Source organism: Accipiter gentilis, chromosome Z, assembly GCF_929443795.1.
Source record: "Accipiter gentilis chromosome Z, bAccGen1.1, whole genome shotgun sequence".
NCBI classification, from domain to species: domain Eukaryota; kingdom Metazoa; phylum Chordata; class Aves; order Accipitriformes; family Accipitridae; genus Astur; species Astur gentilis.
This window is the reverse complement of record NC_064919.1, coordinates 63,321,594-63,348,194: the sequence shown is the minus strand read 5'-3', so window position 1 is coordinate 63,348,194 and position 26,601 is coordinate 63,321,594. Positions and strand designations below refer to the sequence as shown.

At 41.9% G+C, this 26,601-nt stretch overlaps 1 protein-coding gene across 2 annotated transcripts; it reads left to right on the top strand.

The window, feature by feature from the left end:
* The first annotated feature begins 120 nt into the window (after window positions 1-120).
* On the top strand, window positions 121-24,812 carry SLC30A5 (solute carrier family 30 member 5). Of its 2 annotated transcripts, XM_049795210.1 has the most exons (16): window positions 121-371; window positions 668-790; window positions 2,654-2,720; window positions 4,015-4,100; window positions 6,106-6,193; window positions 7,975-8,062; window positions 10,799-10,875; window positions 12,046-12,216; window positions 12,837-13,125; window positions 13,486-13,694; window positions 14,779-14,936; window positions 15,570-15,699; window positions 17,200-17,425; window positions 18,869-19,095; window positions 21,042-21,170; window positions 21,773-24,812. In XM_049795210.1, exons 1-16 carry the CDS (start codon window positions 298-300, stop codon window positions 21,941-21,943), a joined length of 2,313 nt encoding a protein of 770 aa, XP_049651167.1. In that variant the 5' UTR covers window positions 121-297; the 3' UTR covers window positions 21,944-24,812. The 2 variants fall into 2 exon arrangements, with proteins under 2 accessions (XP_049651167.1, XP_049651168.1); XM_049795211.1 differs by lacking the exon at window positions 18,869-19,095.
* The last annotated feature ends 1,789 nt before the right edge of the window (window positions 24,813-26,601 follow it).

Sequence of the window (26,601 nt, the reverse complement as noted above, 5' to 3'; positions counted from 1 at the left end):
GCCGCCGCCCTTCCCGCGTCCCCTCCGCCGCTTCCGGCGCCCGCCGCGGATTGCCGGCCCCCGCCGCTAGGGCGCCTGCGCACGGCCGCCGGCGCATGCGCGCGGCCTGGCCTGGGCTGGCCTGGCCTGGCCAGCCTTCCCGCTCCCTTTCCGCTGCGGCGGCCCTACCGGCCGCGGAGGATGAGGTGCCTCCGCTGCGGGGGAGGCGGGCCGCGCCGCGCCTGAGCGCTCGCACCCCTTCCCTCGCACCTCTCCCCTCGCAGGGGCGTGGGGCCGCGCCCGCTGCCCCGCCCCGGCATGGAGGAGAAGTACAGCGGGCAGGCCTTGGCCGGCGGCGGCGTGCTGGGGCCCGTGGATGTGCCCAGCGCCCGGTAACGGCGGCGGGAGGGGGGTGGGGGTGGTGAGCGGCCGCCCCCCCCGGGTGAGGGGGGCGAGCCCGTCGCCGTCCCTCCCTCTGGGGAGCAGCGAGCATCACCCTTCGGCCTCCCGCGGGCGGCGGGAGCCGGCGGCCTCCTCCGCGGGAGGCGCAGGGCCGCTGGGGAGGAGGAGAGGGAGGGACCGGGACCGGCGGCGGGGCCTGGGCCTGGGACCGCGACCGGGCCCTGGCCCGGGAGGCAGCGGCGTGTGCGTGGTGGCAGGTGCCAACGGCCCTCTCCGCTTTTTACAGGCTGACGCGGTACATCGTGCTGCTGTGCTTCACCAAGGTTTTGAAAGCCGTGGGGCTGTTTGAATCCTACGATCTTCTGAAAGCAGTCCACCTCGTGCAGTTTATCTTTATAGTGCAGCTGGGGTGAGTGTGCAGGGGGTGAAGCCCTGTCCGCCGCTGTTCAGGCACACTTTGTCCGTGGTGTTCTCTGTCAGCGTCAAGCTTGTACCCCACACTATGTTGTTGTAGATTAATCGAGGAAGAGAAGGTGTACCAGTGGATCCAGGAAATAGCAGTGTTTTTCTCTCATATCTCTGCTCACTATAATTTCAGAATTGTAGAATATTTCTAGTTGGAAGGGACCCATAAGGATCATCAAGTCCATCTCCCTGCTTCTCGCAGGACTACCTAACACAAAGCCATGTGACTAAAAGCATCATCCAGACACTCCTTGAACTCTGACAGGCTTGGTGCCATGATCACTTCCCTGGGGAGCCTGTCCCAGTGACTGACCACCCTCTCGATAAAAAAACTCTTCCTAACGTTCAATCTGAACTTCCCCCGACACAGCTTCTTTCCGTCTCCTCATCTCCTATTGCTGGTCACCAGAGAGAGGAGATCAGCACCTCTGCTGCCCTCCTTGAGGAAGCTGTAGGCTGTGATAAGGTCACCCCTCAGCCTTCTCTTCTCCAAGCTGAACAAGACAAGTGACCTAGGCCACTCCTAAGATCTTGCTCTCGAGGCCTTTCATCATCTTGGTCACCCTCCTCTGGACACATTTAGCAGTTTCCTGTCCTTACATTGAGGCACCCAGAACTTCACACGGTACTCAAGGTGGGGCTGCACCAGTGCAGTGCAAAGTGGGACAGTCGCCTCCCTCGACCAGCTAGCTGTGCTGTGCTTGATGCACACCAGGACACAGTTGGCACTTTTGGCTGCCAGGACACGCTGTTGACTCATGTTCAACTTGCCATCAACCCAAACCCCCAGATCTCTTTCCCCAGGGCTGCCTTCCATCCTCTTATCCCCCAGTTTGTATGTGTAACCAGGACTACCCGGTCCCAGGTGCAGAGTCCAGCACTTCCTGTTGTTAAATTTCATACAGCTGGTGATTGCTCAGCTCTCCAAGTCTATCCAGATATCTCCGTAAGGCCGCTTTAGCCTTGAGAAACTTCAGTGTTTTTGCTACTTCAAAATACTATGACAGTACTGATCATGGGAAACTCAGACATGTCCAAATTTTCTTAAGAAGGGTGTAGAAAACAAGCTTTCTTCCTTATAATTTGTATTCCTTTAGTTCTTGCGAGCTTCAACTGCTGTTTTTCCTTGATTGAGATCTAAAGTGTAGAAACTGATAGCAAATACACAGAAACAATCTTTGCAGGCACAATTCTGCTTCACATTTACCTGATACGATGTGGAAGAGCATTTCTGTAATAAACTGAGCAGAGCTGGAACATTCGGAACCTCATTTTTGTCTTCTGTTTCAAATTTGTTTACATTTCTGGGCATCTCACTTGCATGTTCCCAAGCACTATAGTGTTTTTCCCCATCACTTACTCTTGGTCCCAGTTGAGGAAGATGTGTGCTGTTCCTTACCATTTCTAACATGCTGTGTATTCGGCATTCTGTATGTGAGTAAGCCTTCGGGTGTATGTATCTTGCTAATAGAAAACATAGTAGTATTTTTCCTCAGAATTTCTGAGATCAGTATGTTGATTTCTGTAAATCATAGGTAGAGTTCTCATTAGCCATTCTCTGAAGAACTTGCATTTAAAATTGACCAGAACTGAAGTTCACTTGTCATGACCTTTGTACTGGTTTCTGACGCAATACAGGAGGGAAAATAAAACCAGTGGGTGTGGTCAGTGTGGCCTTTTAATGAAAAATGTAGAGAAGCCATGTTGTCAACTGAGCCTGATAGGAGAGGCCTAGTTATTTAGAGCTGGTGTGAATAAAAATCTGACTGCTAATACACGAATAGAGAAAACTTTCTTCTTTTAACAGGTCTGCATTTTTTATGGTTTTGTTTCAAAAACCATTTTCTTCTGGAAAAGTGATAACCAAGCATCAGGTGAGTTGACACATGTAATAATGATTCACATCTTTGTAGATATTCTTGACAGCATGGTTCTTGCCAAAAATGAAGGGGGAACAAAGGTTGCTGGACTTGGAAGTTGTGATAGCAATTTCCAGCAGCATGTAACTAACTTTGTGTCTAGAGCACTGTAAAAAACAATCAGCATTTTTAGCCATGTATTGTGAAAAGATTGGTCCTTGGCTCCATACAAGCATCTGTTCTGAGGACTGGATTTGCAAGAAGAGCTTAGTCTACTTGGCTGACTTTGACAGTTTCAAAGGGCAGTTTCTGGACTGCCAGAATGTTGAAGTGCTCCAGTCATGTTCCCCATGCCAAAAGAGTGCTTTCGTGTGGTGCATTGTGATGAGGGGCTAGTCTATGCTCTTCAAACCTGTGTTGAGTTCCCAGTATCCTGAGGTGTCAGAGTAGGGCCAGGTTGGAACCTGCTGTTTAAGAAATTTTCACTTGCTCCATATACATCTTGGTTTTATGTAATTGTGTGCACAAAAACTTGATCCATGCACGATGTCATCAGTGTATGTGCTAAGTAGAGAGAATCTGAAGGATAGCCTGAGAAATGTTACGAATGTCAGCTGCTTTTCTGATTAGACATGTATGGCAGAATTTTAAAGTGTGGACAGGAGTAAATTGCATCTTTGATTTGTGTTTGGAAAAATCTGTGTGTGTATTGTTTTGCTCCTGTTTAAAATTTTAAAATTCTGCATTTTGAGGATGTGATGTTTGTTGTAGGTACTTTGTCTTGTTTAATGTATTTCCAAAATGAGTTACTTTTCTTAAAAAAATTGCATTTAGAGTTAATAATGTGTTGAATAGCTGAATTATAACCTGCATCCTGAAGAAAGAATTTAACACATGCATAAATGTATGTAGACTTAAGGTCTTAGTCTCCTTATCTTGGATGTTTTATCTAGTTCTATATATATTTATCAGATACATAAAATAGATTAGAAAACAAACAGCATCTTTGACAGGTAAATGGACTTGTATTTTTTTCAGCGTTTTTTCAAGCTTCTTATTAAAGACATCTCAGACTATACTATAGAATCTAGTACTGTGGTAGAAAAGAAATAAGTAATTCTGCTTCATGATATGTCCAAAGAAACCTTAGTTGCCTGGCAAAGTAGTTCGTACTCTAAATTTTGCAGAACTTGCAGAGCATATGTTTTTCCCTCTATTTCTACAGCTGCTGTGCTAGAAGAATGCTAATAGTGAGGTGTTTATTCTGATACAGTGGAGAAAATTATAATGAAATACCTTTCTTTTGTAGTGGATCAAAATTTTTAAGCATGCTGTTGTGGGATCTATCATTTCACTCTTGTGGTTTTTTGGCCTTACTCTTTGTGGACCACTGAGGTAAATATATATTAACTGTAAACAATGTGTTATCTTTTTAAGCTAATTTTTGTGATCTTGCCCTGTCTTGTTCCTTTGTTTTTTTTGTTTCGTATCCATTAGCTCATGATGCCAGCCTCTTGCTCTATTTTTGGAAATTTTAAATGGATCTTTATGCTTTTTCCAGTGAACTCTGTTGTGCTTGGGAAAAGCTACATGTAATTTTCTGTAGAATTTGTAATTTTCTTCATTCATTCTTTGACAAGATGCCAGAGGAAGGTCTTGATAGTACTTAACCTATTGATGTGAATGATACGAGATCACTGACTGTGGCTTTCATCATTTCCTAGTCTCATTAATGTAACCCCAATTTTTTATGTAACTGTTGGGAGTCTATGGCTTGACAGCTAGTGATAGCAGCTTGTATTCCTGTGCCAGCTAACTAGAATCAATTTCTGCATTTGTGGCAGGGCACTGCTTTATCTAATCATATGCCTGTGCTGTGTTGGAATTGGGTGGCATCAGTGCGTATACTCCGAGTGAAATCACTTGTGCTGTTTGTTGACAGTGCTGACTGAGTAACTAAAACAGAATAACATTAGACTTCCAAAAATGAAGGTTAATGGATTAGTGTCATGGTTTAACCCCAGCCAGCAACTAAGCACCGCACAGCCGCTCACTCACTCCCTGCCAGGTGGGATGAGGAAGAGAATCGGAAGGCTAAAAGTGAGAAAACTCGTGGGTTGTGATAAAGACAGTTTAATAGGTAAAGCAAAAACTGTGCAGGTAGGCAAAGCAAAACAACAAATTCATTCACCACTTCCCATGGGCAGGCAGGTGTTCAGCCATCTCCAGGAAAGCAGGGCTCTATCACGCGTAACGGTTACTTGAGAAGACAGACTCTATCACTCCAAACATCCCTCCCACCTTCTTCTTCCCCCAGCTTTCTATGCTGAGCCTGAGGTCATATGGTATGGAATGTCCCTTTGGTCAGTTTGGGTCAGCTGTCCCAGCTGTGTCCCCTCCCAGCTTCTTGTGCTGCACCCCCAGCCTACTCGCTGGTGGGGTGGGTTGAGAAGCAGAAAAGGCCTTGACTCTGTGTAAGCACTGCTCAGCAGTAACTGAAAGATCTTTGTATTGTCAACGCTGTTTTCAGCACAAATTCAAAACATAGCCCCATACCAGCTACTATGAAGAAAATTAATTCTATGCCAGCCAAAACCAGCACAGTTAGAAAGCATCTTTCATTAGAGAGAGGAAGGTAAACCCTTAAATAATACATTTTATGAAGTTGAAGTGTTATCCTCTACACAGGAGAAGGCACACCTGAGAATAATAGGAGTTCTTAATACTGTAGTGCCTTTCTGGGTGCTGGCAGTCTTCCCAAACAGAACCAGTAACATGGACCCCAGCAGTCTGGATTGCTGTGTGGAGAAGGCAGAAGCATTTGGTAAACTTGACAGCGATTATTACTGTCATGTTCCACCCTGAAAAGCTGTCAATATAGCTTGTTAGTCAGCCTTTGCTATCTGAAGGAGATAGTGTGCAAGTTAGAGTTTCTTATTTTCAGCAATTAAGATGTTCTGAGGTTGCATAAACTACTAGACCATTAACACCTCAATAAACAGGATACAGGACAGGACCTCTTTTTTCTGAGAGCCTGAAACTTTGGTTTAGAGGAGGTATTGTAATAGGAATAATAATTCCATTTTGAGTAAGTTAGTATCTTGTTGTGTTACTAGAAGAAAGTACAATTTAAAGTAATCTATAAATGAATAATTTTAATCTGTTCCTTGATTTAGGAAGTTCTTTGTTTTGTGATACGTCTAGCTGTCCACAGCTAGATCTATTGCTGATGAAGGCAAATAGATTTGCATTTATCCTTTTGAATTGTTTAAACTTGCTATTGAAATCACAGGATAAATCTTTGACTGCTGTGTCATTGAATTTTAGCTGAAATAGTATATATTAAGCTTGTGAGGTAAACTTATAAGTGGACATAAGTGTTTATTTCACTTTTTTATAGGACATTGTTGCTGTTTGAGCACAGTGATGTGGTTGTGCTATCACTCCTTAGTGTCTTGTTCACAGGCTCAGGTGGAGGACCAGCAAAGGTATTTAAAAATTTGTTTTACCAAATGTAAAAAATACTGAATGCTATAAATTCAAGTACTTTTTTACCAGGAACAAACAGTGTTTTGGACCTATGTTCATAGAAACTGTGCTTTTTTTAGTTTAATTAGTGGTAAAATTATAAAATGTACTACTTGAAATAATAAATATGGCATGAAGAGAGAAACAGTGGGTGAAGCTGTTGGAGATCCATGGCAGATACCTGAGAATTTTTTCTGTTTGAAAGCAGAAAAGAACTTTGAGAATGATTTTTACACTTCAGCGTTCTTTGTAACAGCATTTGGGGTCCAAACGGACAAAAGGACATATGTGCGTGTAGTGGTCCTGGCCTTTAGGCACTGAAGTCCAGCAATACAGTCTCCAGATCCTTGCCTAGCCTCTTCAGTGTCTGTAGCTTTTTCATGTACTTTTTTTCTGCCAAAAAGTTCTCGAAGTACTTTAAGGTCTGCATGAGCCTGTGTGTGCTGAATACTTGGGCCCAGTCTTTCACTTAACTAGAGATCTGTACTTGAGACATCCTTTGTCTGAGTCCCATTACACACAATTTCGCAAGGTGTTCTCTAACTATGCCTAATCAGCCCTAAGTGGAATGAGCTTGTGCCAGGACCTAGGAGTCTTGACCACTTCCACTCAAAAAAGTGGAGTTGGAGGAAGATTCCTTATGATGTCATAAGCCTGAGGCTAGAATACTTGCTGTGTAAGAGAAAGTCTGGTTTTGGTGCTGCCTCAGGCTGGGAGTTTTGAAAACTGTATCATAACTGCTGCTGGAGTCCCTTAATCACTTTTAGGCTGGCCTTAGACTGAATAGCACAGTCATCTGCTCTGACTCTCTATGCCCACCCCCCTCAAATTGAGATGCTTAGGGCATCCAGCATGATGCTCTTCGTCTGGAAGACAATTTTTTTCTCCAGCTGGCCACCCGAGAGGTAGATGTAGACCTTCAGAGAGGTTCTTTGTCAATCTATGTCTTGGTGGGCCATGCTTGGCAGTTAAGCTGCATATCTAACACAGCAGAAACAAGGGAATGATAACCCTGTCCTTTGAGTATTTCAGCTTTTTGAAGTGAACTGTGGCAAAGAGGTCAGCTGACTTTCCAAAACAAGAATGTAATAGCTGTATTTAGCTTCAGAAGATGAACTGTAATAGTATTTTTTAGCTGTAGAGCTCAGTGTATTGCCAAGATGATGAATACCAAAATTGCAGTGTCTTAAATCAGGGTGGTGAAAGCTCTGGGAGCTGGGATTTCATAGCTACCTCTGTACCATCCCTATAAAAGCACTGCAGAGCTCTGCTTTCTTAGAGCCTTTGCACAGTGCTATAGCCTTCGCCTCTCCCCTAAGACAGAATTCTAGTTTGTCCACTAGATCTTGTTTATGGCTCCTTGCTGCTACAGAATATTAAATTATCAGGCTAAAGTACCTGTGCACTCTGACAGGCAGAAACACACCATGAAGAAGGAAGCAATCACACTTGAAGTTTGTAAGATACAGGCTTCTAGCTTGTTACAGTGGTGATTTGCCCTGAGTTATCTGGTAAATCTGAGAGCCAGAATAAATATAAAATTATATTGTCTGGGTCAATTTTTTAAAAAAATTTAAAAAAAATATATTTTTCCTCATGTTTTTCTTACTTAACTAAAATATGCTTAGACTAATCAGGAGGAGGGGAGGGAGAGGACTGATTTCCTGGATTTTTTTAGATTAATCTGTTTCAGCACATAAAAATATGTGGGGTGTGTTTTTGTGTTTTGTGTTTTTTACAGACAAGAGGTGCTGCATTTTTCATCATAGCTGTTATCTGCTTACTACTTTTTGATAATGACGACCTCATGGCTAAGATAGCAGAACATCGTATCCTTTCTTGATATGTGTAAGAGCAAGAGCAAGAGCCTATTATTACTGGGACAGAGAAAATGTGAAGTTGAGTGCACTGAATTAAATATGCTTGCATTTTTCCTAATAGGCATCTTACCTTTCAAGAATATTATAATGTAAGATTTTACTTTTACATCTAAATACTGATATTTACAGTGGAATGAATAGCATTGCTTTCTTTCAGAACTTAGAACATAGCTATAGATTTTAAATTGTAGTTAAAGGCTCCCTGCCTATTTGCACATCTCAGGCCACTTTGGATTGTTAGAAGCTTTTTTTGATCAGCTCTCCTTTTTTTTTAGAAATTCTAGACATAACGTCTGTAGCTTAAGTCTGTGCATTAAATGGTTGACAGCCTGGCTGGCAGTCTTTTCCATATATCCAGAAATATTTGTAGAATCACAGAATCATAGAATGGTTTGGGTTGGAAGGGACCTTTGAAGGTCATCTAGTCAAACCCCTCTGCAGTGAGCAGGGACATCTTCAACTAGATCAGGCTCAGAGCCCCGTCCAACCTGACCTTGAATGTTTCCAGGGATGGGGCATCTACCACCTCTCTGGGCAACCTGTGCCAGTGTTTCACTACCCTAATCATAAAAATTTCCTTAGATCTAGTCTGAATCTACCCTTTTTTAGTTTAAAACCATTACCCCTTGTCCTATCACAACAGGCCCTGCTAAAAAGTTTGTCCCCATCTTTCTTATAAGCCCCTTTTAAGTACTGAAAGGCTGCAATAAGGTATCCCCAGAGCCTTTTCTTCTCCAGGCTGAACAACCCCAACTCTCTCAGCCTTTCCTCACAGGAGAGGTGTTCCATCCCTCTGATTATTTTTGTGGCCCTCCTCTGGACCCACTCCAACAGGTCCATGTCTTTCCTGTACTGAGGACCCCAGAGCTGGACGCAGTACTCCAGGTGGGGTCTCACCAGAGTGGAGTAGAGGGGTAGAATCACCTCCCTCGTTCTGCGGGCCACGCTTCTTTTGATGCAGCCCATGATACGGTAGGCTTTCTGGGCTGCGAGTGCACATTGCTGGATCACGTCCAGCTTTTCATCCACCAGTACCTCCAAGTCCTTCTCCGCAGGGCTGCTCTCAATCCCTTCATTCCCCAGCCTGTATTGATACCCTGACCCATGCGCAGGACCTTGCACTTGGCCTTGTTGAACCTCCTGAGGTTCACAGGGCCCCATTTCTCAAACTTGTCCAGGTCTCTCTGCATGACATCCCATCCCTCAGGCATGTCAGCTGCACTGCTGAGCTTGGTGTCATCTGCAAACTTGCTGAGGGTGCACTTAATCCCACTGTCTATGTCATCAATGAAGATACTAAACAGTACTGGTCCTAATATGAACCCTTGAGGGACACCACTGATCACTGATCTCTGTCTGGATGTTGAGCTGTTGACCACTACCCACTGGATGCAACCATCCTGCCAATTCCTTATCCGCTGAACAGTCTATCCATCAAATCCATATCTCTCCAATTTAGAGAGAAGGATGTTGTGGGGGACCATATCAAAAGCCTTACAGAAGTCCAGATGGATGACATCCATAGCTCTTCCCTTGTCCAGTGAGGTAGTCACTCCATCATATAATGCCACTAGGTTGGTCAGGCAAGACTTGTCCTTGGTGAAGCCAGGCTGGCTGGCTGGAATCAATTCCCAGTCCTCCGTGTGCCTTCACATGGCTTCTAGGAGGATCTGTTCCATGATCTTCCCAGGCACAGAGGTGAGGCTGACAGGTTGGTAGTTCCCTGGGTTCTCCTTCAGCCCTTTTTAAAAATGGGTGCGATGTTTCCCTTTTTTGAGTCTCTGGGGACTTCACCTGACTGCTGTGACTTTTCAAATACCGTGGAGTGGCTTAAAGATTGTTTTGTGCTTTTGCAAATGTGGTAGTCTCAGTTCATCTGCTAGGCTGAAAAGCGGTGTGAAACAGCGTGCAGTGCTCCAACAACAATGGACTTTAAGCTGCAAGTGGAAGCTGGATAACATGCGTTCAAACGCACTGAGTAAATTGAAATTGATTGTGAAGTAAGTTTTCAACAGGTCATCTCATTGTAGTGAAGTGTACTGGCAAAAAGTGGTACATCTGAGGATGGACAGTAAAAACAAATAAGGTGAAAGTAAACTCTCTCAAGGAGGGATGAAAACATGGAATTACAGATGCAGGTAGTATATTCAGGAATAGTATTGATTAACTCGCTGAGTTTTCAGTGAGTAAATTCATTGTTAAACTGCCTTGTATTTTTCCCAAAAGCTATTGTTATTTTAATATTTGCTGCATTATGCTTGTCAATTGCTCTTTGTTTTCTAAAGTATAAATATTTAGAAACTGGAAAGATATAGATGATATTTCAGACAACTCGCTGTTTTAGGGCTTTTAGTGAAAATCAATCTAATTTTTAATGCTGTTGAGTATATTTTTCAAAGTCTCATTGCCAAAATTAACATAAATCCTGTATCATGGCTGCTGTACAGTATTTAACAATGACAATGTGCTCATGTTTTAAAATACTCTTCCCCCTTGTCCTTAATATTTTTAACTCTTTTCTGTGGAAATACTTTCATCTTTCCTAAATTTTAAGGATCTGACAAACCTTAAAGCTCAGTTTGCTTACTTCTGCTTTCTGTGGTTGTCTTCTACCTCTGTCTGTTCTTTGGTTAAAAAAAAAAAAAATCATCAAATGAAGCTCTTCCTTAATTTTTTTTTATTTAGCTGAGGGGCATCATGACAGTGCTCTTACCCATGTTCTGTATACAATCATTGCTTTCCTAGGTGTTGCAGATCACAAGGTAAATAACTAGATAACTTGTATTTTAGTAGGTTCATAGAAGGTAAGAATTTCACCACCTCAGAACTAATCAAGCATAAATCAAAACCAAAAAGTTCAACACCTGCACTCCATATTGGAATGGAACTAGCACTTTAATTTTTACATCCTGATTGAGTATGAGCATCTTCAATACAGCAAACCAAACCATACAATATTCAACTTGTATAGCTGAGAAGGACTTTACTGTAATGCGTAACCTAAAAAGTCTTATTAAAATTATCATAAAGTATATTGTGTCATCAGTATCCTGGATGTTCATAATGCTTTGCATATAAGCTGCTTCTTGCTCACTTTTGGGATATGTGTTTTGTTGCTGCTTCTTTACCTTTCCCCAGTCTTTCCTTTATATTAGGTGCTTGTATTTGAAGACACAGATTCTGATACTTCTCCATAGTATACTCCCATTATAATTGGTGGCATGAATAACTATCAAAATCTTACTATATGGGATTGACCTATCTGATTGATCTGTTCTGTTAGCTTAGTCTTGTTGCTAAAGTGGCTGCATTGAGGACTAAAACAGGAGAAAAAAAATATGGAGCAGCCGAGGAAGTATTAATATAAAAATAAATCAAATGTTAGAGAGACTGGTTAACTGTGCAAAGCAGGTGTGTTCTAAAGGGAGATGAGATGCTGTCTGTGTATCTTGTTCATTTGTAGAACAATTCTGAAAGAAAATATTATGAAGAAATATGGTATGGTGCGATTAAGGTAAGGGAATGAAAAGGTTATGAAAGGCTTAGAGGCCAAGGTGACATGACACTTTTGGGGTTTACATATGCTTTCAACATTTTTAATAATGGAAGATGGGAAACCAAGTTTTGTGTGATTTTTCTTTTTCTTCATATGCTGTTTGCTACCTATTCACTGCTGTTGTATGCCAGTTAACACTATTGAGAGTTTTAAACTTCAAGTCATAGTAGGCTGTTGTGAATAGTGCTGAGGTATAACCACGTATGCTATGTTACTGTTTTTAACTAGAGTAACAATTACAGGAAATACCTTGTCTTTGGCTTTTGTTGATAAGTTAAGGAAAGCATATTAATCTTTTTTCATGTAAGTGTCACTTTGTTTGGAGTGAGGTATCTGGCTCTTAAGACATGCTGACAGGATCCTTCTGTGTTTCCAGGGAGGAGTACTGCTTCTGGTAATGGCATTGTGCTGTAAGGTTGGTTTTCACATGGCTTCCCGAAAACTGTCTGTAGATGTAGGTGGAGCCAAGCGTCTTCAAGCTTTGTCTCATCTTGTTTCCGTCCTTCTCTTGTGCCCCTGGGTCATTGTCCTTTCTCTGACAACAGAGGTAAGATAGCAAGTACAAAAATACATCATTTTTTGTAATGCTTCTGCTTGTGAAGTACAATTTAAATCTTTCCTTTACTTTTAAAATATCTTTACAATTACCAAAGTTGCCATCTTTATTTTTGTAGTAAGCTCTGTTTGAAATTTTTCCTGTATATTTTGATGTATATCTGTGTGATACCATAATTTCCTCTTCTGTGTGATAACTTTATTTCATCTTTCTAGCTCAGATATTATATCCTGGATTCATGTACTAACATAGCACAAGTATTAATGACTATATAAATACAGGGCTCTTTTTTTCCTGAGGAGTAGATTATTAAAGACATGTTCGTGATGTCTGCATGCTTATGGAGAGTAGACCATTGCAAACATGGCGTTGCATATGGCATTGATTTTAAGCACATGAAAGTATTTAAAGTAAGGTACTGTAGTGCATATTAACTATATGTCTCTTTCTATAGCTAGAGTGTTGGTTTTATGTGATAAATTTAAAGTATGAAAGTATTTATGTTTTGGTGGATTGCTGGAAACATTTGTAATGAAAGTGAACTAGATTTAATGCTGTATATACACACCTAATGGTGAACAATCCTGTTTGAAATGTATTTTTTGTTGCAGAGTAAAGTAGAGTCTTGGTCTTCTCTCATCATGCCTTTCATAACAGTCATCTTTTTTGTTGTGATCCTGGATTTCTACGTTGAGTCCATATGCTCTGTCAAGATGGAAGCTTCCACGTGTGCTCGATATGGATCCTTTCTTATTTTCATTAGCGCACTGCTTTTTGGCAACTTTTGGACACATCCAATAACAGACCAGCTTCGAGCTATGAATAAGCCACCACACCATGAAAGCACAGAGCATGTTCTTTCTGGAGGTGTGGTAGTGAGTGCTGTCTTCTTCATTTTATGTACGTATTCTTATTTATCTTTTGATAAATCTATTGTCTGTGTGACTAGGAAGCCAATCAGAAAATGGATGTGTGCAGAATTCTTTTGGATGAGCCTTTATGGATTCTTTTGGATAAAAAGGGCCTGCAATTTTGTGCTCTTACTGTCTGTCTACAAAAAAAAGAATGCAATAGATCTGTTGTGAAAGTGATGATCTAATCTTACATAGCAATGAAATCTTATGCTAAACCTCAGGATGAAGTTGACAATAACTTTGCTGCCTGCAAATTTAATGTAAGCTTTGACTGCTGATAAAACACATTATAAAATTACTGTGAAGCTTAGAAACAGCAACAAAAACTTCAATACTTTCCTTGCAGCTGCCAATATCCTGTCCTCCCCCTCCAGGAAAGGGCAGAAGGGTACCCTTATTGGCTATTCCCCTGAAGGCACTCCTCTCTATAACTTCATGGGTGATGCATTACAGCAGAGCTCTCAGTCATTACCCCGGTTTATTAAGGAGTCACTGAAACAAATCCTTGAGGAGTATGATTCTAGGCAGATCTTCTATTTCTTGTGCCTAAATCTGGTAAGTGTCTGTTGTTTTTTTTTTGTCAAACCCAACCACAGTAGTACATACATAGTACAGTAAGAAGAGTTATTCTTTAAAAGGGCCTCATGATTGATTGTTTTTAAAGTGACCCCTGATAGAGTAGTTTCATTAGATGGAATGTTAAAACAGAAGATTCTTAACACTAATCTTACAGTAAGTGGCAGGTCACTTTGGTTTGTTGTCACACTGCGGCACTGGTTCTATGTGGTAACTATTATACCAGTAAGTAAATACTTGTATGATGGTACATGTAAGACTGAGGTATCTCAATGTTACCAGCAGATAAGCTGAAACTAGTGAGGCCTTCAAGGATGGGGACAACAGAAGAGTAAGTGTGGGATTGCTTAGTGCCATTTTGGAGTAGGCTAGTTTATTTCTAGCTTCTCTTTCGAACAGGAAAAGATCATACAGTAAGCAAGATGGATAGAACGTCATTGCAAAGATCTCTTCATTCTTTGGCAATTATTCAATGAAATGGGGAGAAACTTGAAGTATCTGTGATAACTTTAACAAATTCCATTATAGAGTATAAAAGATGGAAAAGAACGCTTATAGGCAGACCAATTAATAATGGTAAATCATACAGGGAAAATGTATGTATTAAAAATATTTCCTCAGGTACTGTTCTCAAAACTAATTCCTAAGGTTAAGCACTCAACTAATTGGTGAAGAGAATTCTTACAGATACATAGACAGCATTGTTTTTACACTAATAATAGATCAGATCTGAGTTGTTACATTGTTTAATGACAAAATGCTGAAAATTTTGTCTGCACAATGTTAATTTAAAATTCTAAATGAAAACTTAAATTTATTCCTGTGGAGGGTTGTTTTCTTAGGTCTAAGGCTTCTGGGAGTGTAGGTTCAAAAATGTCTCTTTGTGGACTTGGAATGTATCGCTTCTGTTTTGTTGGAGGAGAAAGAAAATGGTCTAGAAATACTTTGAACAATACCTTTGAAAACTATCAAGTGTTCTATGATAAGAGTTTCCTGCTAGCTACCAAGACATTAAAGTACAAGTTAATCTTTGAGGAAAAATTCAAACTCCCTTTCGTTTTAGGCTTTCACTTTTGTGGAGCTTTTTTATGGAGTATGGACCAATAGCCTTGGTCTTATTTCTGATGGATTTCACATGCTTTTTGATTGTTCTGCCTTAGTGATGGGGCTTTTTGCAGCTCTGATGACAAGATGGAAAGCAACTCGCATATTTTCCTATGGGTATGTATGTTAGGTTCTTGAAGGACTATCTGAAAATTATTCTGCTTGCTCATTTTCAAAATGTCCTGCTCTAAAGATACGTTTGAGATGTTTTAGTGTTGCATGCTTCTGTGGGGTTTTTGCTATGTCTCTTCTTTTCCGTTTGTGGTCATGCTATTCCCCTCTTACCCCTGCAAAAAAGTGTCTGAAATGTAATTTTCATTTATCTTTACAAATAAAACTTTATCACTTGAATATTATTTAGAAATTGCCTCACTCTGTATATGTCAAACAAAAATATATGTTCAAAGTCAGTGTTCATATGAGGATTTCAATTCTGCTGACATAATCAAAATTCGTATGGCTAAATAGCATAGCAGTTTAGCAGTTTGAAGCCCTGAATGTGCACTATATATAAAAAAATACTTACATTATTATACCTTTATACTATTGGTGTTTGGACAGTTGCAAACTAGCTTCCTCCTTGTCAGAGTAAATAACCCAGAAATTAAGGCACAATTTTGTGGCATTGAGGAAAAAATCAAAGCAATCTTAATGCTGTATTAAATGTATTATAATTTTATTTATTACAACTTTGAAATTTGTTCAGAGTACCCATTCTTCACTCTTAAAAGTACATATGTTTGCTTTCAGGTATGGACGTGTAGAAATTCTCTCTGGATTTATTAATGGCCTCTTTCTGATGGTAATTGCTTTCTTTGTCTTCATGGAATCGGTGGCCAGACTGGTGGATCCTCCAGACATAGATACAAATATGCTAACTGTAAGTTTTGTCATTCTGTTTCAGTGTTGTTTGGCAGTTAATGGTTCATTTATGTTTGTCTTAATTAAAAAAAAAAAAAGTTAGGAGACTAAAGTTGCATACTCGAATCTAAACTGTGCCTTGACTTTTTAACATATTCTAATTTTAAAATCCAAACTACATCTAGTTTTAAAATATGAAAATATATAGGGGTGAATATAATTTAATTATGTTAAATTGAATTTTTTCTAAGATGTTACAGCTGTAATCTTTTTAGATGGTCTTTCTACAATAAAAGATACTGAGTAAATAATCTGTACAAGACTAAATTTGGTTCAGTCGTTATGTATGCCAATGTAAGTTATTACAGAAAAGATTTTGTGTTAGTCTCTGAGAAACCTCAAAAATCAGGCAGAATTCATAACATAATGCTGAGTGTGTTAGTATGGCATAAACAATCCTGAAGCTGTGCATAGCTAATCTTAACTACACCAGTGTCTCTCTACCTTCCACAGACTCTTCAGGGGGTCCCTACTTAAATTTTCAAACTTCCATCCATTTCTTTCAAATGCAGTAGTTAATTTTCTTCAAATAAGTATTTTGGGGGGGGGAATTCTGCACATCCAAGCCTTCATTTATCACATTTCCAGCTTCACTTGTTTTCTTTAACACACACACACACACACACACACACACACTCACACACAAATTTGTGCTCTCCTGCTCTCTTCGGTAACAAAGAGAAAGATTTTTATATAGGCACAATTAGAAATGTGCACTGCTGGAACTGGGACCTGATTTTTTTTTTCTTTTTAATCTTCAATACTTGCTTCATTTTTACTACTGATTTTATTTCTTGGGGGAGGGAAGGGTTGCCCCCTCTATATAAGCACAGTCTGCATAGCCAAGGAAAGGTCTAATAACGCCTGACTAGGACTTGCTTAATTCCTCTGTTAGCTGGAATTACTCCTATGCTTTGCTTGTTTTTCAAGAGAAGAGTAGAAAAATAGGCGGATAGATAAAAAGCAGAACTCGACCAGTAAAGCAGCAGTTGCTGTCTTCAGTTAAGTACAATTTTAGATGAGTGTGCGTGTCCTAGATACAATATAGAAGGGGGGGAAGGGGAGGGCCAATGAAAGCAAAGCAAACCTTGTATTCAAAACACTTTACCTCTTTATGAAAATAGATAAAATCAATCACCCCTTCTTAAAACTAAATTTGCTATCTTGTCCTAATTTGTGGATACCAGGTTTTGCGTTTTGGTGGTGGTTATTGGGTGGGGTTTTTGGGAAGGTTGGGGAGAATTGGATTTTTTTGAGAGGGAAGGAAAATTCCTTTGAAACCAGCTTGTATACTGAAAGGAATATGATGAGGAATCCATATTAGAATAATCCTGTTGATGTTAATGCTTCCACAGTTTTTCTTAATTAGGTGCACAGTGTTTCTGATTACCATGTTCTAGAAAATAAACGAACTTCTGGGCAGATGTAGTGAAGTTAAAGACTTCTCTCCCTCTCACAGCCAGTCTCTGTTGGAGGACTGATCGTAAACCTTGTTGGTATCTGTGCCTTTAGCCACGCACACTCCCATGGGGTTTCTCGGGGAGGTTGTCACTCACACGATCACAGCCATTCTCACCACGGGCACAGCCATGGCCATGGGCACAGCCATTCCCACAGTGACCATGGGCACAGTCATGGACATTCCCACGGGACTTCTGGAGGAGGCATGAATACCAACATGAGAGGCAAGTACAGATTGTTGAATCATAAATGATGTATGTGATTTCCAGCAGGCTTTGAAGATTCTCAGAATCAGACCCAGTACTATGCATCATTCTTAAAATCTGTCTCCAGAAGTGATCTGACAGCCATTTAACATGGTATACATGAATTTCTCAAACTGTTTCTTCATTAATGAGTTCAACTTGAAGAAACGCAACTTGAAACATTTCTTTTTTATGGCTTTGAAGAAACATAACTTGAAACGTTTCTTTGCAAGGCTTTCTTAGGTGTGGGTAATACTTAAGGACCAATAAAAAGCATTAATCTACAGCCTTCACTAAGATTAATAAGTAGTCATTGTACACCTTACTGAATAAGCTTAAAGTCCTTGTTTCTAAGTTCCATCTAGAAATGAAAGTACAAGGTCTCTATCTATAAAGGTATTACCATGCTTCTAGGTATCACATGATAGCTGGTTGAAAAAAACACTGGAGGAGGGGATAAGAAACAGAACAAATGCAGGCCAGCAACCTAGAATATGCTTCTATTTGTGATTCAGAAGATAACGGTGGTAAAGATGAAACTTTCTTTTTCAAATCTAAATTCAGAAGCTAACTGAGAAGAGCAATATATATAAAATTTCAGCATAGCTACTTCTTAGAATTTTTTCCCCTAGCAGTTAGAAAGTAGTTATTTACCGACCACCTGGCTTATAAAAAAATCTATAAAGGAATGAGTTGTTCGCGTAAGCTTGTCAGAGCATAAGCATTTTAGCGAATAGTCTCATATTTCATTGGTTATATTACTTCCTAATTCAGTTGGCTATTCTGTTGTCTGGCATTTTTGTGAGGTCTGTCCATACTCTTAGAGTATTCTTTCAAATCCTGACACTTAACTAGCACTAATCTTACAAAAGGTTAGAGATTATTTTTTTATGCCCATAGAGTGTACATTGAGAATGCTACCCATCCTTAAAGCAGTATAAAGTATAAAATTCATAGCAGTGGCAGACAGACAGTCTTATAAAATTGGAGCAGAACTGGCATACAAAAAACAAATGACATATTATTGTCTGTCCACATGAGCAGGCCAATGCATTTGCACTGATCTTATCCTCTGTTACAGATCAATGAGTCCCTCTATACACAGTTAAATGATTATGCTATATAGTACAAATCCCACTAACAATTTAAAGACTCTTCACATTTGGTTTAATCTGTGAATGCTTGCCTAGATCATTGCACTGTGGAGTAAAAATGGGGTTTTTACATTGATTTGTAATTAAATATTAGAAAAGCTAAATGTTTTGTTTAATTTTGCACCAGGTTAGGCAGCTAATTGCCTCTGTTTAGCTTGAGGGGTGTTTATTATGTTTAATAAACCCTACTGTGTTTCCACTGTTGAACATATATGTATATTTTAAACAGAGCTGTTCAACTTAATCACTCAGTTCATTTTGTTTTCAGGTGTGTTTCTGCATGTGTTAGCAGACACTCTTGGCAGTGTTGGTGTTATCGTATCAACGATATTTATTCAGCAATTTGGATGGCTCATAGCTGATCCACTCTGCTCTCTTTTTATTGCTACATTGATTTTTCTTAGTGTTATCCCACTATTGAAAGATGCCTGTCAAGTGCTTTTGTTGAGGATACCTCCAGAACAGGAGAAAGATCTGCATGCAGCTTTAGAAAAGGTCAGAACTACAATTCTAAATGTTTTCATACGCAAACATACAAAGCTAAAACTTTTTAATAATTATTGAACTCAAGTAGTTCAATCTGACAGCTTCCATTGTCTTAGACAACTTAATGTCTCGGGTTGTTTTAAATCTATTTTGCAGATATGTGAGACGATTAGGAGTTCTACTGATGAAAGTTGTTTTGCAGCTAAAAAAACTTGTACTGTTTTTTGCTTTTATGGGTAGCTCATCATTTCAGACAATTACAGTAACAGTGCAGGAAAGGTACTTAGCACTAAGAAAGTAAGGTAGCAATTCCCAAAAGCTTGTGGCCTTTTTAAACTTGATGTGTACAGTTCAGGCTACAGGATTATATCTTGAGCCTGTAATTGCAGGTTTTCTTACTTGTCCACACCATGAAGGTGTGGCATGCTGGTTCACAGTAGGTGAGATGGAAAAAGTACAGCTTTTTTTTCTAATTACTTTTTCATTCTAGTCCATTCTTTTCCTGTCTGCTGCAGTACAGTATCTACTGTGAGGCTGTACTTAGTCTTCACTGTTGGCTCATTTGAAGTTCCTGCCCAGAATCATAGTGCAGACCGCAGTGTGGGAAACACCTCTCTGTCAAAGAACTAGTTACGTGTTCGTTGAGGATGCCATCAACTAGAGGCAGCAAGGAACACTATCGTGGTGTCCTGTCAGTTAGTAGAGAGGGAGATGTGTTCTTGTCTGCTTGAGAAAGAAAAGAATAAATGGAAGTTGGCCGGGAGAGGCTTGCTTAGCGAAAGGAAAGTGAGGTGCAGAGTGGGGTTTCACTTTTTTACAATAGTGGATTGTCAAAGGAAGGAAGCAATTCTGGGAGACCGAGGAAGAAGAAAGTACTTTTTGAAAACAGTGAAAGATCTAATTCATTCAAAGATAATAGAAAAAGCATTTTAAAAAATACATCAGAGTAAAACAATATGCTTGCTGTAGGTTGACCCCTGCCAGCAGCCAGGCATCCACACAGCCACTTGCTTGTTCCCCACTTTACCACCACCACTGCTGGTGGGACAAGGGAGAGAAAAGGAAGAGCAAAAACAAGAAAAATCTGGGAGCAATACAAAGGCTGTTTAACAAATGAAGGGGGGGGGGAGGAGCACTGCACCACCTCCCACAAGCAGACTGATGCCCAATCAGTCTCCAGGCAACAGCCACCTTGGAAGCCAAAAAACCCCCTTCTTCCTCTACCCCAGTTTTTACTGCTGAGCATGGTGTTACATGGCATGCAGTTTCCCTCTGGCCAACTTGGGTCAGCTTTCCCAGCTGTTTCCCCTCCCTAATTCTCACCCACCTCCAGCCTACTCACCAGGGCACGGGTAGAGTGGGAAAAAGAAAGCCTTGACAGTGCCCAAGCACTGTTCAACAACAGCCAAAACAGCAGCATGCTATCAGAACTGTTTAGGCATAAATTCAAAACACGGCACCATACAGGTTGTTGTGAAAAGAGTTCAAATCATCCCGGCCAGATCCAGTACAAAGATCAATTAACTAAAATGATAAAATTATGGGAAGATACTATGTCTCTGAATTAAGTGCAGCTATGATGACCAAATAGCTGCTTGTCCTGGATAGTGAGGTAACAGATGCCCTAGAAATTGTTAAATGCCCAGCCAGCCTTCTGGTTGGTCTATACATTGATGTTATTGTGATCTGTACACTGAACGACTTTTTTCTCTTCCTATTTAGCATTGCACTGTGCTAGGTTTTTCATTTAGTTTGACTTTTAGCTTCTTGTCTTTGACAGTAATAGCAAGGTCACCTTTCAGTACTACATACTTCTGAATAACAGCTTAGCTGGAAAGCTGCTTTGTTATACAGCATTGTTTCCCTGTGAAATATTTGGCCACTGACATCCATTTACATACACAAGTTTAAAATGTGTTCTTAAATTAATTTTTGCTAATGTAATTTCTTTACAGATTCAAAAAATAGAGGGAGTCATATCTTACAGAGATCCTCATTTTTGGTGTCACTCTGCAAGTGTTGTGGCAGGTACAATACATGTGCAGGTGGTATCAGATGTGATGGAACAGAGAATTGTACAGCAGGTAAGGTACAAGGTTTTTAGACCTAATGTCTTAATTTCTTACTCTGTAGCCCTTTTTCAGAGGCTGAAGTTTGAAGCTGCTGTTTGTGATTATTTTTGTAGGTTTTAATTAATGTCTTGGAGCTAGTCTCTAATGCTGTACTTCCTCTTGCCTGCTAGCTTGGAATTAGCTGCATAAAGAGTTGTTTGCTAAAACACCTACCCAAAAAAAAAGTATGGACATTTTTTTTCTCACTGTTGAAAGTGGCACTACATGTGCTCTGAGACAAGGAGGAGGAGGTGGATTTCATGCTACAAAACAGGCACTAAACAGTAGGGATAGAGGGATGCTAATCGTGGGTTTATAACTGGCTTGCTAATATCTGTCTGCCTTGGGGTTTTCTTTTCCTTAAAAAGGTGGTTATTTACTTATGCAAGACACTGAGAATTACCCATTATGCAGAAGTTGCAAAGCTATACCCTCTGAAGCTCAATTTTCCAGAAAATTGAATGCTTCATGATGATTTTTTTTTAATCTACAGTATTTCAGAGCCAGAATACTGCAAGTTACTGTGAGATGCATATTAAGTGTAATACTAATGTTAACCATACTGTTCTATTCAGGTTACAGCAATTCTGAAAGATGCTGGCGTAAACAACCTAACTGTCCAAGTGGAGAAGGAAGCTTATTTTCAACACATGTCTGGACTCAGTACAGGATTTCAGGATGTCCTTGCAATGACTCAGCAGCTAGAATCCATGAAATACTACAAAGATGGTACTTATATCATGTGATAGAAAGTTGTGTTCACCAAAAGAGGTGCAAACAGTGAAGCTGTAGGATTCCATACTCGTTTTTTTTGACAGCAGATCTTGCACATACATGTACAGAAACAAATGTACTATATATTTGAATTTTTTTAAGCACTATATTAAAATAGGATCAAGGTGCTTTTATAAAGGAAACAAGGACTTGAATTTTTGCTGTATATGTGAAAATAATGGAAATCTGTACTTGGTGTTAATTAAACAGAAGTCTGGATATGTTCCATGCTTAATCTCTTACAAATGGAACATCATGATTATAATTTCTTGTTAGCAGTGGGTAATGGAAATAGTTTATATTGGAATGCAAACGTAATTGTTGTGGTTTAAGCCCAGCCAGCAACAAGGCACCACACAGCTGCTCGCTCACTCCCCCCCCTCCCAGTGGGATGGGGAGAAGAATTGGGGAAAAAAAAGTAAAACTCGTGGGTTGAGACAAGAACTATTTAATAACTAAAGTAAAATAAAATATAATAAAACCAATAATAATTGTAATTAAAAGGAATATTAAAAAAAAGAAAAGAGGGTGGGGGGACGGACACAAGAAAAGACAAGTGATGCACAATGCAGTTGCTGACCACCTGCTGACCAGTGCCTGACCAGTGATTGGCCCCTCCTGGCCAACACCACCTAGTTTATATAGAGAGCGTGATGTTCTATGGTATGCAATATCTCTCTGGCTAGTTCATGTCAGCTGTCCTGGCCATGCTCCCTCAGCAGAGTGTGAGAAACTGAAAAAATCCTTAACTTAGGATAAGCGCTACTTAACAGCTAAAACATCAATGTGTTATCAACATTATTCTCTAAATCCAAAACACACTGTACCAGCTACTGAGAAGAAAATAACTTTGACCTAGCTGAAATCAGGACAATAATCAATTGAAAAATATTTTTCTTTCTTTCAAATGTAGCTTGAAGACTCCTTGAATGAAAAACAATTCTATTTTTATTACAGGGAGTAAAAAACAACATGAAGTCATGTTTTTTGCACACTTTGTTAGATAATAGAAATAAACAGTTTTTGTATTATGTCTCAGCATACAAATCTGATTTCTAAACTTAATGAATCAGAGCAAATAGATGTTACTGTTTTAAATTTATGTCAAGTTATTTTTTTAAGGAGAGAAATCGACAGTGAGAAATAGGGGAAAAAATTGTAGACACTTTTCTGTTTCCTGGGAAGACTCAAAAAACACACTGTAAAATAAATTTTTTGTACTTTTTATATGAATAACTGCAAACGCAATAGTTTGAAGCTTAAAGTAGTTAACCAGTGAGCATCCTGGCACACAGGTAAGCTTCACTTCTTCAAGATACATTATTCTGTCATTTACTTGATTTTTTTCATAATACCATAACACAGCTGTAGGTGTACTGTAGCCAACTACACTTTTTTGTCTTACCCAAGGAAGCAGTCCAGGTTTAGAATGCTAAACTGTGACAGTAGTCTGGGACACAGCACATTGCTGAAACAAACTGTGAATTGAGACTTCTTGACTGGAAAGAGAAAGAGTGTGTTTAAGAAAGAATTATGCATGTGGGGGTCTTAATACTGCAAAGAAAACAATCTCTTGTCTTCAGTGAAAACCTGTCAACAGGATAATAACATAGGTCTTCAGAAGTAGTTACCTTACAGCTGGTTACAGTCTTCCTGTGCCCTCTTTTCTTCTTGTCTGAAGCCCTTAAATATTTTCCTTGGAATTCAGCAAATCAATTCAGTAGTTGGCAAGAAACAAGGACACCTTTCATCATTCCATGTATCATGGCAGTCTTATTTTGTCGTACTGTTTTCTTGTCCTGGTACTTAGGATCAGTACCTTTATCAGTGTCATGATAAAGACTGGACTTGATGTTGGTGGAATTTGAGGATAGAGCAATGTAGGAGTTAGATGATTAGATCAGATTTACCAGCAATGCCATTTGAAACGTCCTTGAGCAATTCTGCTTCTCTTGTGATCAGACTGTTTGTACAAACTGCACAGTTTCTTTTGTAACTGTTAAACACTTTTGCATTCCATTCTCCCCCCACACTCCCCACGGTGACTGTGTTAAAACACTATCTGCAAGACGGGACTGACTTGAAAAACTGCAGCCAGAAAGTTTCTAGAAGTCGCCTTGCTTTTACATACAGTAATGAAGATTGTGTGATCACAGTCCCTTATTTCTCAGGGTAATGCTGCAGAACCAGCAGTGTTCTTAAAGCTTGATCCTGTTTTCTTCCGATTTATGCCTTTGGCGGTGCTTTTCTCACCTTGCCTCCTCCAGAAGGCTCAAGTCACTTGAATAACAGCGCTACAATTATGCTTGGCTTATAAGCAGGGTGATCTTTCAGTTTTGAAAACCATACTCGAAAAAAAACTTTCAGTTAATATTTACACGTGCCACTCATGTTTGAGGTGATTGTACAGCATTTCACCAAACTGAGCATTAGCCCCATTGTGATAGATAGATCAAAAGGGGGGTGACTTTTCTTTTCAAATCAAGTTAGCTTAACATAATGGAAAAGCCTTCACGCTTGCCGCAACGTTCTGTGAGGAAAGGCCGATTTCCTACTTCAGCTGCTAGCAACAGGACCTGGAACCAGTGAAGGTGGCTGGGACCACGTTAGGTGATCCTGGCAGCGAAGGTGAGCTGGTACCTGGGCACTTCACGGGCAGGTGCAAACCTGCACCTTAACGCGCATTCAGCAGGTTTTTGTCTGGCTCGGCAGACATGCAGGGAGGACAGTGGCAATAAGCATTGTCTATCTTAAGTTTGTCGAACGAGAACTGGTATCTGGCAGTAATCCTCCAAAGCAGTGTTCAGGCTTCCCCCCCCCAAAAAAAAAAAAAGATCTGTTAGAAGCGTGCTGCAAGGGCAGGTTTTCAAATCACGGGTATGGGCCAGATGATTTGTGTTTTAATAAATACTGTGGTGGGGGAGTTTTTAGCCTAGTCACCCGATTTCCGTGCAGACGGTTGCAACAAAACACTTTCGAAGATGGAACAAAGATGTAAAACGAACTGCAGCTATGTATGGTACATCTGGCGGCAAGCCACGATTCTGTATATAACGAGTTAAAAAATAAACGCGTTTTTCAGCAAGGCTGTAAGTGCATCTCGACTTCTCTGGTTCAAACGTCCGCTGGGATGTACAGCGCAAAGTGGCCGGGGAAGAGCCTGCGCCAACAGCGCGCTCTGGGTCCACCTCCGGCTGGGAGCGCGGGAGCCGGTCGGGGGCAGGCGCCGCAGAAACCGGGGCTGCCGGGCGCTGCCGGGCCCTTCCTTCTCCTGGGCCGGAGGGCCGCCTCCCGGCGGGGCGGCAGCCGGCCGCGGGGCGGGTGGTGGGCCTGTCACCGGCGGCTCGCCCGCACGAGGGGTCGCCGCCGCCGCCGCGTGCCCGTCGCCCCCCGCGGGGGGGAAGAGCCGCAAACCGGCTCCGGGGCGCGCGCCAGCGGGTCGTCCCCCCCCCCGCCCCCCCCCGCCCCCCCCGCCGCGGCAGTAGTCCCGCCCCCTATCCAATGCCCTTGGGCGTCCGTTTCGGGTCGCCACGGCAACGGAACGCCGGCAGCGAATAGGAACGCAGAGGGCGACCAATCGGCGGCGGCGGCCGAGGGATTTAAACCCTCGGAGGTGGCGCTGGACCCCGTACTCGGTTTGTTGCTCCTGCTGCAGCGGCATGTCGTTGAGTCTTGCCCAGGTACGTACGTGCGTGCGTGCGGGACGGGACAGCGGAGCGGGGCGCGGCTTCACGCCGCGGGTTTGGGCATCGCTGCTCGCCCTCACACGGGGGCGTGAGGGAAGAGGCTGTGCGGCCCCACGGCGTCCCGCTCCCCAATTCCCTTCCCCGCTGCCCAAAAAACATCCAGCGTTGCGGGCGGAAAGGGCTGCGGCGGGGCAGACATCGTGACCTCTCCCAGTCACTCCAGTTTCTCCCGGGTGGGGAGGGTGGTGATGCGTGTGCACACTTCTCCTGGGGCACCCTTTCCGTTATCCCCGGCTCCTCTTCAGTATTCAGGTCGGGGGGGTGGGGGGGGGCAGCCGTGCAACCCCCCCAGGTCTGCATCTACAACCCTCCAGCGCTGGGGCTACGTAGCCGTGCAACACCCTGCCCCGGGCCCTCTTCTCCAGACCACTGCTTTTGGGTGAGGGGCGAGTGCCTGCAACACCCCCCGGCCCCTCTTCTCCAGGCCACCGCTTTCAGGTGTGGGGCGAGTGCCTGCAACACCCCCCGGCCCCTCTTCTCCAGGCCACCGCTTTCGGGTGAGGGGCGAGTGCCTGCAACCCACTCCCAGCTCCCCTCCTCCAGGCCACCGCTTTTGGGTGACGGGCAAGTGCCTGCAACACCCCCCGGCCCCTCTTCTCCAGGCCACCGCTTTTGGGTGTGGGGCGAGTGCCTGCAACACCCCCTGGCCCGGCCCCTCTTCTCCAGGCCACCGCTTTCAGGTGTGGGGCGAGTGCCTGCAACACCCCCCGGCTCCTCTTCTCCAGGCCACCGCTTTCGGGTGTGGGGCGAGTGCCTGCAACACCCCCCGGCCCCTCTTCTCCAGGCCACCGCTTTCGGGTGTGGGGCGAGTGCCTGCAACACCCCCCGGCCCCTCTTCTCCAGGCCACCGCTTTCGGGTGTGGGGCGAGTGCCTGCAACACCCC

What these genes read in the sequence shown, in the direction of transcription:
- SLC30A5 (XM_049795210.1), top strand. Translation starts at nt 298, where the DNA reads ATGGAGGAGAAGTACAGCGGGCAGGCCTTGGCCGGCGGCGGCGTGCTG. An exon ending in GTGGATGTGCCCAGCGCCCG is followed by an intron (nt 372 to 667) that starts GTAACGGCGGCG and finishes CGCTTTTTACAG; the next exon opens with GCTGACGCGGTACATCGTGC. An exon ending in ATTTCTTGTGCCTAAATCTG is followed by an intron (nt 13,695 to 14,778) that starts GTAAGTGTCTGT and finishes CTTTCGTTTTAG; the next exon opens with GCTTTCACTTTTGTGGAGCT.